We start from the raw sequence: 15,433 nt of genomic DNA on the forward strand, positions 1-15,433 counted from the left end.
ATGCGCATTGGTAAAGTGCAAAGTAGTTATCGGAGCGCTTTACATGAACACCAGTTACATTACATGTTTACACAAGGTTATATTTCTTCTGTATGCGTGGGAAGATTAAGTGCTTTTTTTTAGTTAGGTGATGTGGCTGACTTTAGTGGTTTTTGTTCTCGGCATCCGCATCTTCTACAGAAAATGATATCAGTCCGGCTGAGTTTATCATTGTTGGCATCCGTCATGCTGTGGGGGGGCGTTGCTTGTTCATGACACATGTTCAATGTTTTTTATGTCTGTCTGTGCTCCTCTCTGTGGTGCTGCACGTCAGCGTGCCACCCTTTCAAAATTCGAGGAAAACATCTAACTTACTTAACCTACCACAACCCCCACGGGTTGGATTACCTCTTTTTATTACAGAAATATATTCTACTATTTCCTTTTGGTAGAGTTGAACCGGTTGCAGTTTGAGGCTTTTATCCCCCCGTGTTTTTTGCAGCCAGCCCCATCATGCTCCACTCCAACATCCGGCCGGTATTTTCACAAGTAAAGGACCTTTACTTTTGCCCTCGAGACGCAAACAGCTGATGCGGACTGACACGTTTGTTCCAGAGCAGGCTCGTCTCAAGGAGGACCTTTCGATAAATGAATGGATAATTAGTTAGTTGAAGAATATTGTAATTGTCAGGGTCGCTAAAATTGTGGCTTTTTTTCACATAATTTGTCGCATTTGCCATATAATCCTTCATCTGCTGCATAATCTGATAATTTTACTAAAATAATTATTTCTAGTTTAAGCGGAGCAGAATTTACTAAAAACGTGGCAGTATCTGTTCACACATGGTGGAAGACCCTTTGAAAAGGGTAACTGCCATCTTTCAGTTGCTTATTTCTGTATTTCATTGTTAACCTGGTACAGGTAAAGTGAAATCTTTGACATAGCGCAAAGTAGCTATTGGAGCGTTTTACATGAACACCAGTTGCATGACACAAGGTAATGTTTAGTTTGCAGGCATGGCGCAATGAAGTGATTTGCCCAGTATGATTTGCTCTGGATTTTGAGCAGAATCAGAGACTCGAACCTGGTTCCCTATGTCCAACTTCAGTGGCTCTGGATGCAACTCACACCCTCTCTCATTGGTTCAGTTCTTTCTCCGATCCAGTTGATGGTGTGGCTTGCCGTGCCCCTCGTGTTGTGTTGCATTGCGTTTTTAGTACCACACTGCTGTATGGAGGCTCATTTTTCACCAGTGATGCAAACCACCTCTGTCTTGCTTTTCTGCCGACCCCTTCTTGCCCAACCCTCATTTCCATCTGAGATACCTCTCACATACAGTCTGCAGCTGTATTTTAACCCTCGTCAAACATGTCCGTGGTCTTGTTGTTTGTGCACCTAGTCCATCGGGAAATAAAGCATTGAGATAAATACTGTTCAGCATGGCTAAAAACTATTGGCAAAGCCAATAGATCCCAAAGGCGAGACCTATTGGCTTTGCCAATGCTTGTTTAAATTGTCGCCGCCGCCCGCCTTATGAACTTATGAACTTATGAACAACAAACTCACCTTTCTGCTGCCAGAGAAGGGCAATAGGAACCATGGTGCATATGTACAAGCCCCTATCGCCACGTGAACATCACTTTTTGTGACTTTCCCGTGGCGATAGGGATCTTGCCTTATGTACAAGGCAGCGTTAAGCCACTTAATGTGGCTTAACACTGCCTTGTACATAAGGCACACTTTCACGATATGGTCAGCGTGAAAGGGGCGTGTAGTGGGTGTTGCGGTGGGCGGTCCACTGCAACACCCATTGTATTTGACGCTGCCACCTATGCACAAGGGTGGCATACATAGGAGGCAGCACCAAAATTAAGACCAGGAAAACCCTGGTCTTAAGTTAGCGAAATGAGGAGGAATGCATTATTTCTCCTCGTTTTTGCTTTTTCCATGTGTGCTGCCTTATGCAGCACACATGGAAAAAGCAAAATGCCATGATTTGTTTATGTACAGGAAGGTGTCCCTTCCTGTACATAAACAAACCTTTCAAAAAAATGCAATTCTGAAACTTTCATGTGTACTGCATAAAGCAGCACACATGAAAGTTACAGAGTTGCATTTTAGGACTGTTTATGTGCAGGAAGGGACACCTTCCTACACATAAACAATCCTCCCCTGCACTCAGACACCCTTGCACTCTGGTGCAAGGGTGCTTGTGTTGGTGCTAAATTGTTGAACTTAGCACCATCACAGGGGAAAACCCAAGGCTGCACCACATTCTTGTAAATATAGTGCATCCTTGGGTCTCCGAAGTGGTGGAGCGTGTCGTTGAGCCAATGAGGCTAACAACATGCTCTGCCACTTCATGGTACATATCCCCCCTTGTCCTTTACCTGATATGAGGAGAGGCATGTCTTATCCATAAATGAAGGTGACCCAAGAGCTCCTGGGATGGCTGTTTGCTTTGGAGAGCTGCATATTGTTTTCATGCCAGAAGATCAAAGATGAAAAGGCATACATGGAGACGCTTCTGGGTACAGGGGAGATGGGGGAGGGGAACCTTTGCGTTGGCAAATGACGAAAGCAAGTATTGTTTTTAAGCACTAAGCTGTAATTCAGTAGGCTTTTTTATGTTACGCGAAGGTTTCATAAAATCCCATGTTCACATTCAGGGGCATATGTACAAGCCCCTATCGCCACCAAAACGTCACCTATATTGACGTTGTGGTGGCGATAGGGGCTGCGCCTTTTGTACCAGGCAGCGTTAAGCCACCTAACATGGCTTAACGCTGCCTTGTACATAAGGCCCCTTTCATGCTATGGTTAGCGTGAAAGGGGTGGGCAGTGGGTGTTGCGGTGGGCGCTCCACTGCAGAACCATTCATTTTGATGCTGCCCCCTATATACAAGGGTGGCATACATACGAGGCAGCGCCAAAATTAAGACCAGGTAAAAACTGGTCTTAAGATTGCAAAACGAGGAGAAATGCATTATTTCTCCTCGTTTTTGCTTTTTGCATGTGTGCTGCCATGGTTTGTTTATGTACAGGAAAGTGTCCCTTCCTGTACATAAACAAACCATCAAACCTTTTGTTTAAAAATCCCATTTGGTCACTTTCGTGTGTGCTGCATGAAGCAGCACAAATGAAAGTGACAGAATGGCATTTTAGGATTGTTCATGTGCAGGAAGGGACACCTTCCTGCTCACAAACAATCCTCCCCTGCATGCAAACACCCTTGCGCCATGGTGCAAGGGTGCCTGCGTTGGCGCTGAGTTGCTGAACTTAGCGCCATCGCAGGGGGGAACGCAAGGCAGCACCACGTTCTTGTAAATCTGGTGCAGCCCTGCGTTTCAGAAGAGGAGGAGAGCGGCGTTAAGCCGAGGAGGCCATCGCAGCGCTCCCCCACTTCCGTGTATAGATCTCCCCATGGTCTCAGTGCTGCACTGAAATTTCAGTTTGAGTCTTGGGTCACTTAATTGAACCTCTACTCATGGGAAAAAGTAACTGGCTTTTTATTACCACTAAACTGTGTTGGAATTGAGCTGGCATTCTGAAAACAAAAATGTACGCCGCACCTGATGCCAAGTTTGTACCCCATGTGTTATTCTTTCTCCTCCAGTGCCCACCCGCCTCCCTCGGGCACAATGACACACTGTTCTCTTGGGACGCCGGAGCAGCCACGCAGTAAATAACTCACAGATAACATCTCAGATCGTTAAATAGAAAATATTTATATCACTTAAATACAATCCGGATATATGCACAGTTTCCCAGGCAATTTAAGGGGCGCTGGGCCCATTCAGGATGTGCGGTGAATGTCGTGCGGGTCTCAGGGTGGTCGGGCTCCAGCCTTCAGGAGATCTGTAAATATTAACCAGGGGCTGGGGCCACCCCAGGGCTTTTAGCACCAAACAGGAGAGACGCTTGAAAGGGAAGCTGGGCGCTATGTAAAGAGGTCAGGCGCATGTGACTTTTTACAGAACAAGCTTTCACGAGGCCACGGGTATTTCGCAATAAGAGTGTGCGTATGGAGGGAGGAACAGGCAGTGGTGTGGGAGTCTGCAGACAGGACTGGGGTTCAGCTGGTAGGGTTTGCTCTGAGAGTGCCGGGACCTCAAGCACGGCCAACGGACCTGGATGGGAAGTGCGCCGTGGTCCACACGGTTGGGTGCAGATGAGGCCGGTGGCCCTGTATGAGGGCCGCAGCCAGGACAGAGGGGCCATCGAAGGCAGAGTCAGCTTCCAAGGCGAGGGCCCGCACCAATGGCCGGGTCTCGTATATCTGGAAGGGACCATCACACTGGAAGGGGTGCGGCCCCGTCAGTGCCATACTCCACTGGGGGGAGGATAGCCAAGGGTCCCTCAGAAGAACGAGCTCGCGCCCCTGGAACGACAAGCATTCTTCCGTCGAACACGTGCCTCGAGGGGGAATTCTCTGGCCAGGTGGTCTTTGATGTTGCTATGTGAGACGGGAGCTATCAGGTGGAGGAGGTCAGTGCGTGGTCTGACTTGCCCTGCACTGTCCTTACACAACTAATTTACACCCCTGCCTCGAGAGCGTAGAGTGTGCAAGTACATTTACAGAGCAAATCAAATCTTCAAGGCCATTTTCAGAGTTTTTTGGTATGTTCAAACAATCCTGATATAATTTCATAAAAAGTCTGTTTTTTGTGCTGTACCTGGTAAAGCTCGATCATGGCTGTTGACATTGTGTCTCGAGCTAGATAAGAAAGTGTCCCCCACCCGACCCCTTTGATGCCGACCCAAGTGTTATGATAAACAGGGCCGGCTTTAACACTGGTGGTGCCCTGTGTGACCATAATTTTTGGCACCCCCGTGACCGCCTTCTCAGATCCTCTCACTACCACCAGGCAAAAGTGTCCCTCATCTCTCCAATCATAAGTTATTGCTAAAAATAGCACACCCCACACCTAGATCAACGCCCCTCTAAAGGTCAGCGCCCAGTGCGGCCGCGCCTGTCGCACTGCCTAAAGCCGGCCCTGATGATAAATGTGCAGTCCCCTCACAATAACAGTTTCCAGACTTGACATGTAGCTGTCCAGTGTGGCACAAAGGCACCTAGTTCCTCCATTGAAAAAAGGAAGTGAAGGGAACACGTCAAAGGACGTAAAACCCAAAGGACAGAGTGCCTTCCATTCTTAGATCCACGTAGTGAAGTTAAGGGGCTCTAGAAGTTTCTAGACCGAGGAAAAGTGTCCTTGTGTATGCAAGTCATGTAACAAAAAACAATGGCTCCCCACCACGGAATGAGATGAGCCCCCAGAGTCTCCCATATCTCACAGATAGTCATTGGCTTGGGCGGAACGGGCCCCCTTGATGAGTTTGGGGCCCCTTGGCGGATTTCACCCCCCATCATCCCCACTCCTCCCCACCTCCCGCACGCAGGAGCCTGTGTTACACCCCTGTCTGACACTAGCTCTGATAATTAAAAAGATGAGCCTCTGTAGCATTTTGCCTCAGACCAGGTTGAGAACATGGAAAATTAGATTAAGTACAGCTGTGAAAGGAAGAGGTCTCTAGCGTTCTGCGACATGATACGATTTCCTCACCCGCCAGCACCTCTGTCATTTAGCAATTTAGAAGCCCCATCTTGCCTCTGGCAGAGGACGATGACACGAGTCCCCTCCTCTGTCTGTTCATTACACTAATATGGCAGTGTATTGTGGGACTTTTATTATGCGTGCTGAGGTAGAGTGAGCTTAATTCTGTGTATCTTAAATTCAATGGATGCAGCTTAGTGCTTCGCCTTCCTGTGCAAGGTTCACAGGAAAAAAACACAACACTAAGCAAAAAGTACAGACATTTCACACCCAGTAACAATGAAGGCTGGAGCCTAGCTGGGATTAGGGGGAAAACTGTCCAACACAAAGCCCATAGAATGAAAACACGGCTGACCACGGCTGAATAAGCCAGACCTTCTGCTGTCAGCAGAAACCCATGGTGGCTACTAATAACACCTCTCCGCAAGCCCCAGGGCTTGGGAGGGGTATGGTGGGTGTTCATTGGCCTTCAGCTAGCCAAGGTTCTTGTTGCTCAGCTCTTGTTGATAGCAATGAGGAAAAAGTACCAGGTTCAAACCCGGTTTGTGCCAGCACTAGACTTGCTGTCAAATCTTCTGCCAGCAATGGGGTTGGTAGGCCGCTTTACCTGCCTCCTTCCAGGGGACGGCAAAGTCAGTCTTCTTCTGGTCTTTCAGTATTGACATCATGCAAAATGATTATCCTCCCATAAACATGACCAATGATGAATGCAGACAGTCTTCTGCTGCCCTGTAGCCACTGGCAACATTCACCAAGAGCACACACTGATGACAATTGTCAAAGAAAGATAGACAGTCCGTCTTCTGCTGCCCTGAAGGCACTGGCACCATTCGCCAAGAGTACACCCTGAAGACAATTGTCAAAGAAAGATAGTCAGTCTTCTGCGGCCCTGTAGGCACTGGCACTATTCGCCAAGAGCACACATTGGAGATCACGGACAAAGAAAGATAGACAGTCAGTCTTCTGCGGCCCTGTAGCCACTGGCACTATTCACCAAGAGTACACCCTGCAGACAACTGTCAAAGAAAGATAGACAGTCCGTCTTCTGCTGCCCTGTAGGCACTGGCATTATTCGCCAAGAGCACACATTGGAGATCATGGACAAAGAAAGATAGACAGTCAGTCTTCTGCTGCCCTGTAGGCACTTGTACTATTCGCCAAGAGCATACCCTGAAGATGAGGCATGCAACGCCCATTGGGCTCAAAGGGCTTCAGCCACCCCCATTATGTATGGCAGTCTGGGCTGAGACAGCTTCCCGGGAACACACACAGCCGCACTGAGTACTTCACAGGTCTTTAAAAGACCATTTGCTTGTTAAAGAGGCCTTGCTGTTTTTTCACCCCTTCTTAGAGTCCCTGCCGCTCCACTCTGCCTATTTCTGGAAGCATTAGCTCCCCCTCCCCCGAAATGTTTTCTTAGCTCCCCCTGAAATTTGGCTCTAGTTGCGCCACTGCTGAAGATCAGGGTCAAAGAAAGATAGACAGTCAGTCTTTTGCTGCCCTGTTGGCACTGGCACCATTCACAAAGAGCATATTCTGAAGACAATGGCCAAAGAAGGAGAGCCAGTAAGTCTTCTTGTATCCTATAGAAGCTGACATCATACAAGAAGATGCAAACCTGAGGAATGTGTCCGAAAAATGATGAAACAATCTTCTGCTGCCCCTTTACAGCTGACATCGTACAGCAGCATGTTTGGTGTCCAATGCACACGCAATCTATTCAAGCAGGAGTGCTTCGCTGATGACTGTCCAGGACATATGAGGCCAATAGAACTCTTTCCCCAGTGGTATAAGCGCTGGCACCCGGTCCAGGCTGGGGAGAACCTCCATGTGCTGGCACTGCAGACAGTCTTTCTAGCACAGACGGTCTAATGCCCAGGTGCAGCAATAATGGTCCTCGAGGAAAAACATGGAAAGTAACACCTTGACCATGACGTGAACTCAGCTTCCCCTGAGAATAGCCACAGTGAACATCGGTACAGTGTTCAGACACCATGATCTCTAACATACCTGTACAGGCAGATGCCATATAACGAGGGGTAAAGGACCTATTTGCATGTGAAGGTTGATTTAGAGTCAGAGTGTACTTGATCAAGGGTAAAAAGCTATTCTCACCATAGTGGCCAACAAAATATCAGCAAAATATCAATAAATCCCTCCTCGCCATGCATCACCCACTTAATTTACCCTTAGGTCTAAGGACCACACCTATCTTCAGTGGTGGAGGGCAGGGTCTTTTAGTGCAGAGAGTGATTTAGATCTAGGAAAGGCATTTTCAAAAGCAAAGAAAATTTTATATCAGAAAAAGGGAAGTGCTTGCTTATTATTTCTCATCAAACAGACTGATTCTGATGACAAGGTTGGTAATGCAGGCTGGTGACATCACACAATTCAGATCAAAGTTATGAAAGCACAAGTATCATGTGGGTGAATAATGCTGCAAAGATGGCGCTACAGCAGTAGTCTATAAACGAGGCCCCCGAGGGTGATAATTAAGCTACTGACATCACAAGTATTGGTATGCAGGATGATGACTTTACAGTTAGAGGAACGCAGCTAATGGTACCAGGAATGTAGGGAAGCAGGGAGCACAGATGACATCACTAATCTGTTAATGCAACATGATGACATCACACTTAAACTTGGGTGATGACATCAGAAGAATCCTACTTCGATTAATGGCATAAACGGAATGGGAATGGAGGCCGATGACAGCATATGCATGGGAACAGGGAGTGCAGGCTGACAATATCACAAGTCGAGAGATGCAGGATGAGGCGAACACTAACGTGCTAATGTAGGGAGCTGACATCACAACAATCATACTTGAGCTGATGGAATCACAAATATTAGAATGCAGGCTCACAACATCGCAATAATGATACTTGGGCTAGTGATATGCAGAGTCTTGCTGCAGGCAGCCAACATCACGGGTCTGTGTGGCTGAAGGCTAGTGGCACCACTAGCATCTTACTTTGGCTGATGACATCACAAGTGTGGGAAGGCAACCTCATGACACCACTAGCCTGGGTATGTAGGCATAATATTATGCGTGCAGTCTATTGGTCGATGACATGACCAATGTGAGATTACAGGGTGATGACATCACAAATATAGTAAGACATGCTGATAAGGTAAGGGATGTGGAACTGTGGCACATCCATCACTAGTGTAGGGCTAGCTAATGATACCACTAATATGGGGCTTCACACTGATGACATCAGAGGAATCATATATATGCTAATGGCTTCAAAAGGAATATTCTTTGTCTCTTGATGTCACAAGTGTGAGGAACCAAGCTAAAGAACCACACATATATGCAACAGCATGATTATACCCCTAGTGCGAAACTGTGAGCAGCGTCCACATGTGGGAGTTTGAGGATGAAAATAGCAGTCTGGAATGGAGGCAGATGGCATCAACAATCTGGGTCTGTAAGCAATGCCCTCACACATGTGGGACTGCAGACTGATGACATCACAGGAATCTGACTAAAGACTGAAGTCACAGGAGCGGGACTGCAAGCAGTCAATGCCGCAGTACACACTGTTCACGTGTTCTAGCAACTGCCTGTGACATTTCTGAGGAAAGAACTTTTTCGATGGTACAAAGCCCTAAAATTGCAGCTTTTGGTGCACACATGCCACCTTTCATAAGGCCCTTATCAGTCATGTGCAGAATGTCCAGTCACAATCACGGATCACAGTCTGTGGTGTGTAGAGTCCATGGGTGTTTCAAGGGAACACCATCCCTCTGCATAGATGCTCACTTCCTGCGTTTCATGTCCTCCATGCTGACGTGTCCCCAAACGCCAACCACAAACGCTTCAATGTCACACTCATTGCTGCCACGTGCGATGCGGAAGTAGCCTCGCTCGCCCCAGTCTTTGCCCCAAGAGTTGGCTGCAAGCTGTTGGAAAGAACATCTGTGATTTAGTAACCAGGCATAACCAACATACATCCTAAATCTAGGTACACTTAAGGCCACAGATGATGTCACAATGCAGATTGAATTACTTAATGGGGTTTAACCTAGCTTCAGTAATGGCACTAATAGTCACTGCACTGTAATATAAATAGTAGATTTAAGATAGGCTCTGTATTAGGAAAGTAGTTTATAACAGGCACTGTATTGATACGAATTAATTTAGTACCTGAAGGACTATTATATGTTAATTTAACAGGCACTATCTCTTTGAAGGCTGCTTTCATATGAACTATTATTTAGTTTTGATTTAACAGACACGATATTGTTTCATAAGAAGTGGATTTTACGTAGGCACTAAATTAAAAGGTGGGTTTAACCAAGCTACTCCAGTAATAAAGGTTGACATTACCAAGACACTGTATTATTAAAGGTGGTGTTGACCTAGGCATGGTTTTATTTTTAGATGGATTTGCATAAGGCACTGTTATATTTTGGGCGACTTTAACTTACACCTGCATTACTTAAGGTACTTAAAATTGCATTGCTAAAGGTGGATTGCACAAGTTCTATGCTGTCAGGTAAATTTAAAACATATTGGATGAATGAAGGGGGGTGTAATGTAGATACTGATTTGTTACGGTTCATTTACTGTAGGTGCAGTATTATTTATGGCGAATTTAGAAGTGCTACATTATTACAGATAGATTGAACAAGTACTGGATTGTAAAGGGTGAATCTAACGTGAGTACTGTTAAATCAAAATTGGATTTAACAGAGAGTGCTTTTAATGGTGAATTTAAACTTGATATAGTCTAGAAAATATGGATTTAGCACGAGTAATGGTTCAAAGGAAAATTTAATGTATGCACTTCATGGTTTAAAATTAAAAGCAAAACTCACCCAGTATTTCTGTGCCAGTCCATCACGATTGCGTTCTTCCCCCCACCTTCACCAGAAAAGACAAGGGGAAATTACATCAGTTTTTTCTTGTTTGATTAAATGAAAAATATATATATTTTTTTTACGAGAGATATATAAATGTGATCAAATCTCCAACCCCATATGAGTGTCAGCAAATTATCACAGTCACAGTTATGTATAATAGACATAGCAGACGTATCAAATATATTTGTCAGTTAAACATCTATAAGTATCAGGGAACAAGTGGCAAATGTACAACTCTATATAAAGGAGATGTATTATATACAAATGTGTATTAAGAGCAATAAGAAAACACACATCCATAGAAGGGAGATATCAAATGTAAGACTTTATGCATGGGAGAAATGGAATCTTAACCGCTCCTAAAGGGATTCATCAAATCGTAATCTCTGTAGGAGACACACAACAAATCTGGGCACTGTAGGAGGAATACTGAAGCCTACAACACTTCTAAAAAGGCAATATCAAGTCTTCTTGTGCAAGTCTTCACTGTGTAAGGAATATATCAAATCAACCCCCGTGTATGAAGGACAGCTGAGAGCAACAAATCTATGTTTATGAACAAGGCCCATTCTAACATGTAGAAAAATCAATACCTGATTTCTACTAGATTGCACTTCCTCCTTCAAATTTGCTGTCTATTTGAGTAGAAGGTCATACAGTTTGGGATTACTTGCAAACAAGAATGTTTCCCTCATCTGAAGGGATACAGAGGGATGAAAATCTATTTAGAAATTAGTATGCCTTTTATACTGTACAGCTGTGGACCCTGAGAAGCCAAAAAGATGCAAATACACCACCCCAGTGATATTCTTTCGCGTCCGAGACTTTATAAAAAATCAACATACACACATTTGCAGCCCTTATCTCTCTGTCCAAGACCTCTATAAGGCCCTCTTGTTACAACACTGCATCTGTAACCTGATGTTTAAAGAACAGTCGAGGCATATTATCAAGGACGGAGTTAAAAATTATCGCCGGTTTAGCGGCAGAAAACTGCCGCTGAAGCGGCGATAATGGGCTTGATGATATGCCCTTGGGAATTCCAATAGAAGCCCATGTTCTGGTGTGAACATGGGCTTCTATTGGAATTCTCCAGGGCATATTGTCAAGCCCATTATCGCCGCTTTAGCGGCAATTTTCTGCCGCTAAACAGGCGATAATTTTAACGCCGTTTCTTGATAATGTGCCCCAGTCGTTCCTTGATTTTCACCTCTGCATTCTGCATGGCTCACATGTAGTAGTGATGCTGTTGCATCCGCTGATGACTCAACTAAGGCCATCATCTGCTCTATTTTAACCATTCTCTTCATCACAATGATACCTTTCTTCACCTTCTCCAGTTATCTCCAATTTCTATCACATCCCTCTTGCCTTTCAGCAATTTAGAGACAGTACAATCTCCACAAATCTCCACTCTCCTCTTCCTGGGAGTTTCTCTTTTACTTTAACTGAAAATACCTTGTTTGTCCCACTTCTGCCATTTTCCAACTATCCCTACATTGTACGTCTTCACCCACCATGCACCGCCATCACTCAATGGCAGACCTCAGATATATTTATGAATATGCGATATAAGCAATATATAATTACTATTAACTTCAGCACCAGAATGAGGGCGCACTGGCGGGAAGCCATTGATCAGTCCACAACATGCTTCACTTTCAATTATGAACTTCACAGCCAATGAGAAGAAGGGAGAAGAAAACATCAAGATGGGAGAATAAAACATGTCTGCTGGAATGGGAACTGTGTTTTCTGATCCAGAGGTTTTATTTCACAGAAGTGGCTTCTCTGGATAGAATAGAACCCTGCTCTTCGTGTATCGTGGAGGGGCTAAGGTGCTATACTGAGCAGAAGATGAGCAGAAGATTACCATATATATGTGAATTGCGCATGTTCTGAACAACTACTGTGTCTTCGAGGTGCCAACCACAGGTATGCCCCAATGATGAAGGAAGCTGGCAGGCCTAAGGGACCTCCATCTTGTGCTAAAGTCACCGTGTGTTCATAGAGGACACCATCTATGCAACATATATTACATACAACATGCGCACAATCGGGAAAAGTAAAGGGTCATATTCATGTGGGACTGCATGGATAGAATAGTGAATTGTGATAGATTATTATCTTAAAAGAGCAGGTAAAAATCCCTGTACTCCAAACTATCAAACACTCCTACTGACAGGCTGTCTCATCCAAACCTCACGAAGGGGCAGTAACCCGCTTCCTCTAACGATGTGGATGCATCTTTTATGCACCTCAAGCCCAGCAGAGTCAGTACTGTCTTGAAAGAGTACAACATACAGACACGGCACCTCTAATGGTCTCTAGGATGCCAAGCCATTGGAGAATAACACACAGTGGGTAAGAAAGTTAAACAAGCGTTGACAATGCCAATAGTTCAGGCTTACGAATGCACGGTCGAGCCTGACCTAAAAATCCATGTATTTTAATGAATGACTTCTCCCATCTGTGGTGCTGCCAGATAAAAACTCCATAAATTATCTCGTTATCTTAGACAATTTAACACATTACAATGCCATGTCTGTGCACCTGAAAATTCAGGCTCAGGTAGCTGGACAAATAAATAAAATGATCAAAGCTGGGTGGAGGTCAAGCACTTTTATTGTGGAACCACGCAACTTCCGCCCAATCAAAACATGTACTCCTGGCTCCCAACTTGTGGGTAGGGAACAGCCCCTCTACTGCTGGTTCTCACATAATTGTCTGCCAGACCATAAGAAGTGAAGGATTCTACAGGTCTCCATATAATATATACACCCATCAACGCTGCACGGTGAGCAGTTGAAATGCAAAGATATTTTCATTTGGGGTGAGGGCCGTTACATGCAATTATTATCCTCTCGGCTGACATTGGTTTATCTGGCCCAGGTTTTAGATTGCTGGCTTCTAAAATCACAATAAAAAATCATACATGGTCTCTAGTCCCAGATTTCAGTCCGGAGGTTTGATATTAGGTTCATGGGGTGGGTGAATTATTTTCCGCGCGTTGCGCATGTCATTTTTTTTGCACAAATTATGTGTATTACACAAAATGCATTTCGACAGTCAGCTGTGGGAAAGCTGTATGCGAGGGCACGCTTGCATACAAAATCACCTAAGAGAAGAGTGAGAGACTGGCTTGAGCAGAAAATGTCTCAAGGCCACTGCACACATCAAGCGCACAATTCCTTGTTGACGTTTGCTGCTGAAAACTATTTCCTATGGGCAGAAATGAGTCAAACAAGAATAACAAATTAACAACAAAAAAGCATGACGTATGCAAACAGTAGGGAATTATGCGAGATACCACTCACGGACAAAACATAGGCTAGGCCTATTTTTAGCATAAGGTCCTGTTTCGAAAGCAGTGAACACATTAGAATGGTACGAGGTTGAAATGGGCGTTATAAGATATCTCTTTTATAAACGGATTTCGGGGCATATTATCAACATACAGCGATAATTATCGCTGGCCGCTCTTAGCGTCGTTAAAATGTTTAAATGCCAGCTATCGCAGATAATTATCGCCATGCTAGCGCTGTATTAACAACGCTCAGCACAATGGCGATAATTATGCTAGCAATAGCGATGTTTTCCATGGAACATCGCTGGTTTTCCAGCGATGTTCCATGGAAAACGGCGATACCCTTGATGATAGGGGCCTGTGGTCTTAGCCACACAATCCACCCCCATGTTAAGTATGCCTTAGTCAGGAATTTAACAGACGTTAAATTCCTGCGTTAAGGCATACTTAAGGCGATTTAAAAAATCGCTACCCTTCCTTGATAATATCGCGAAGCTGCCTTCGCGATATTTTCCCGGGTTAGTTTATCAGCCACGCCTACTTTGCATCTCATTAGCGATGCAAAGTAATGAGATGCAAAGTTAGACGTTCTGGAAACGGGGGCTAAATCAGCAAAACACGCACTAGTGTGTCCTTGCTGATTAGGCAATAAAGTTATCGCCGCTTTACGCCGAAAACGGACGCTAAAGCGGCGATAAGTTTATCGTCTGGCCTTGATAATATGCCCCTTCTACCTTTATATCACAGACAAAACCTCTTCTGCAACACGTTTGTGGTGTTAACTCTCAATTGCCACTGGAGCTGATGGTCCACAGGGGGTGATTCAACAGGCGTCAAACACAAAAGGCCGGAGGTTCAAAACAGCTCCCTTGGTGCTTCAATTGATGTGCACCGTGTTTGAAGCATGTCTTTGTACCTTATGCACCTCCCAAACGTCTCCCATATAAGGCATAATACAGTAAAAATCCTTTCAAACACACACTGTGTAAGTGCACCCAGGAAATGAATGCAAATCACAGCACTGGGCGCCCTTGTCTGGGGTCTGAAGCACTCCACGAATGCAGCTGATGTATCTGCTAGGAGGCTCCCTGTGCCTCTGAAGCACTCGTTGTTTGTGCTTGACAAGAATGTATGGGGTAGCTGTATCATCGAGCACCTGCTACCACCATACCCACGACGAAGTGCTCAGAAGTCTGCCTTTACTGAGGTACAAGGCAGCACAGGTGAGGAGATCCACTTGGGGAGAACTAGAAGAAGGGAATGAGGCAAGGCAGGGCGGGTAAGAGGAACTGTGGTGAGGGAGGGGAGGAGAGCTGGCAGCCATCCCAGAGCATTCTGCTTGCTTTCCATGTTGGAAATCGTCTCCAAGGCAACGCCTTGTTGACTCCATCGTACACAGCCTGCGATACCACGGCTCCAGGCCAAAGGTCGCCTCAGTTATGCTAGTTTGTTATGAGGGCGCATCAGAAGTCACTCTCGAACTCCGGTCACGTCACACATTCCTGAGGAATGGCACACGAAGTGCATGCCACAAACCCATCCAGCCTTGGTCCCTGCACTAGTTCTCTGTTGGTATACCTTAAAGGGACAGAACCAGTGCCTATCAACAGGCTGCCATTCCCATAATGGGGCACGTTTCAGCATGGCAATTATCCTTTTAATGGAGTGGTAGCGGTGCTTTTGCAGGGCAGCTAAGACGCTGTGAGCACCTCCAAA

At 45.3% G+C, this 15,433-nt stretch overlaps 1 protein-coding gene across 1 annotated transcript in view; it reads right to left on the minus strand.

Moving 5' to 3' along the window:
• Window positions 1–3,689: 3,689 nt before the first annotated feature.
• TINAGL1 (tubulointerstitial nephritis antigen like 1) overlaps window positions 3,690–15,433 on the minus strand; it is a 144,988-nt gene continuing 133,244 nt past the window's right edge. The window contains exons 11-12 of the mRNA XM_085648481.1: window positions 10,366–10,411; window positions 3,690–9,447 (exon numbers count right to left, since the gene is read on the minus strand). Coding sequence (XP_085504607.1) covers window positions 9,304–9,447; window positions 10,366–10,411 — 190 coding nt within the window. The 3' untranslated portion in view covers window positions 3,690–9,303. The remainder of the gene's footprint in view (window positions 9,448–10,365; window positions 10,412–15,433) is intronic.

Source organism: Triturus cristatus, chromosome 3_2 (assembly GCF_964204655.1).
Source record: "Triturus cristatus chromosome 3_2, aTriCri1.1, whole genome shotgun sequence".
In the NCBI taxonomy this organism is placed as follows: Eukaryota; Metazoa; Chordata; class Amphibia; order Caudata; family Salamandridae; genus Triturus; species Triturus cristatus.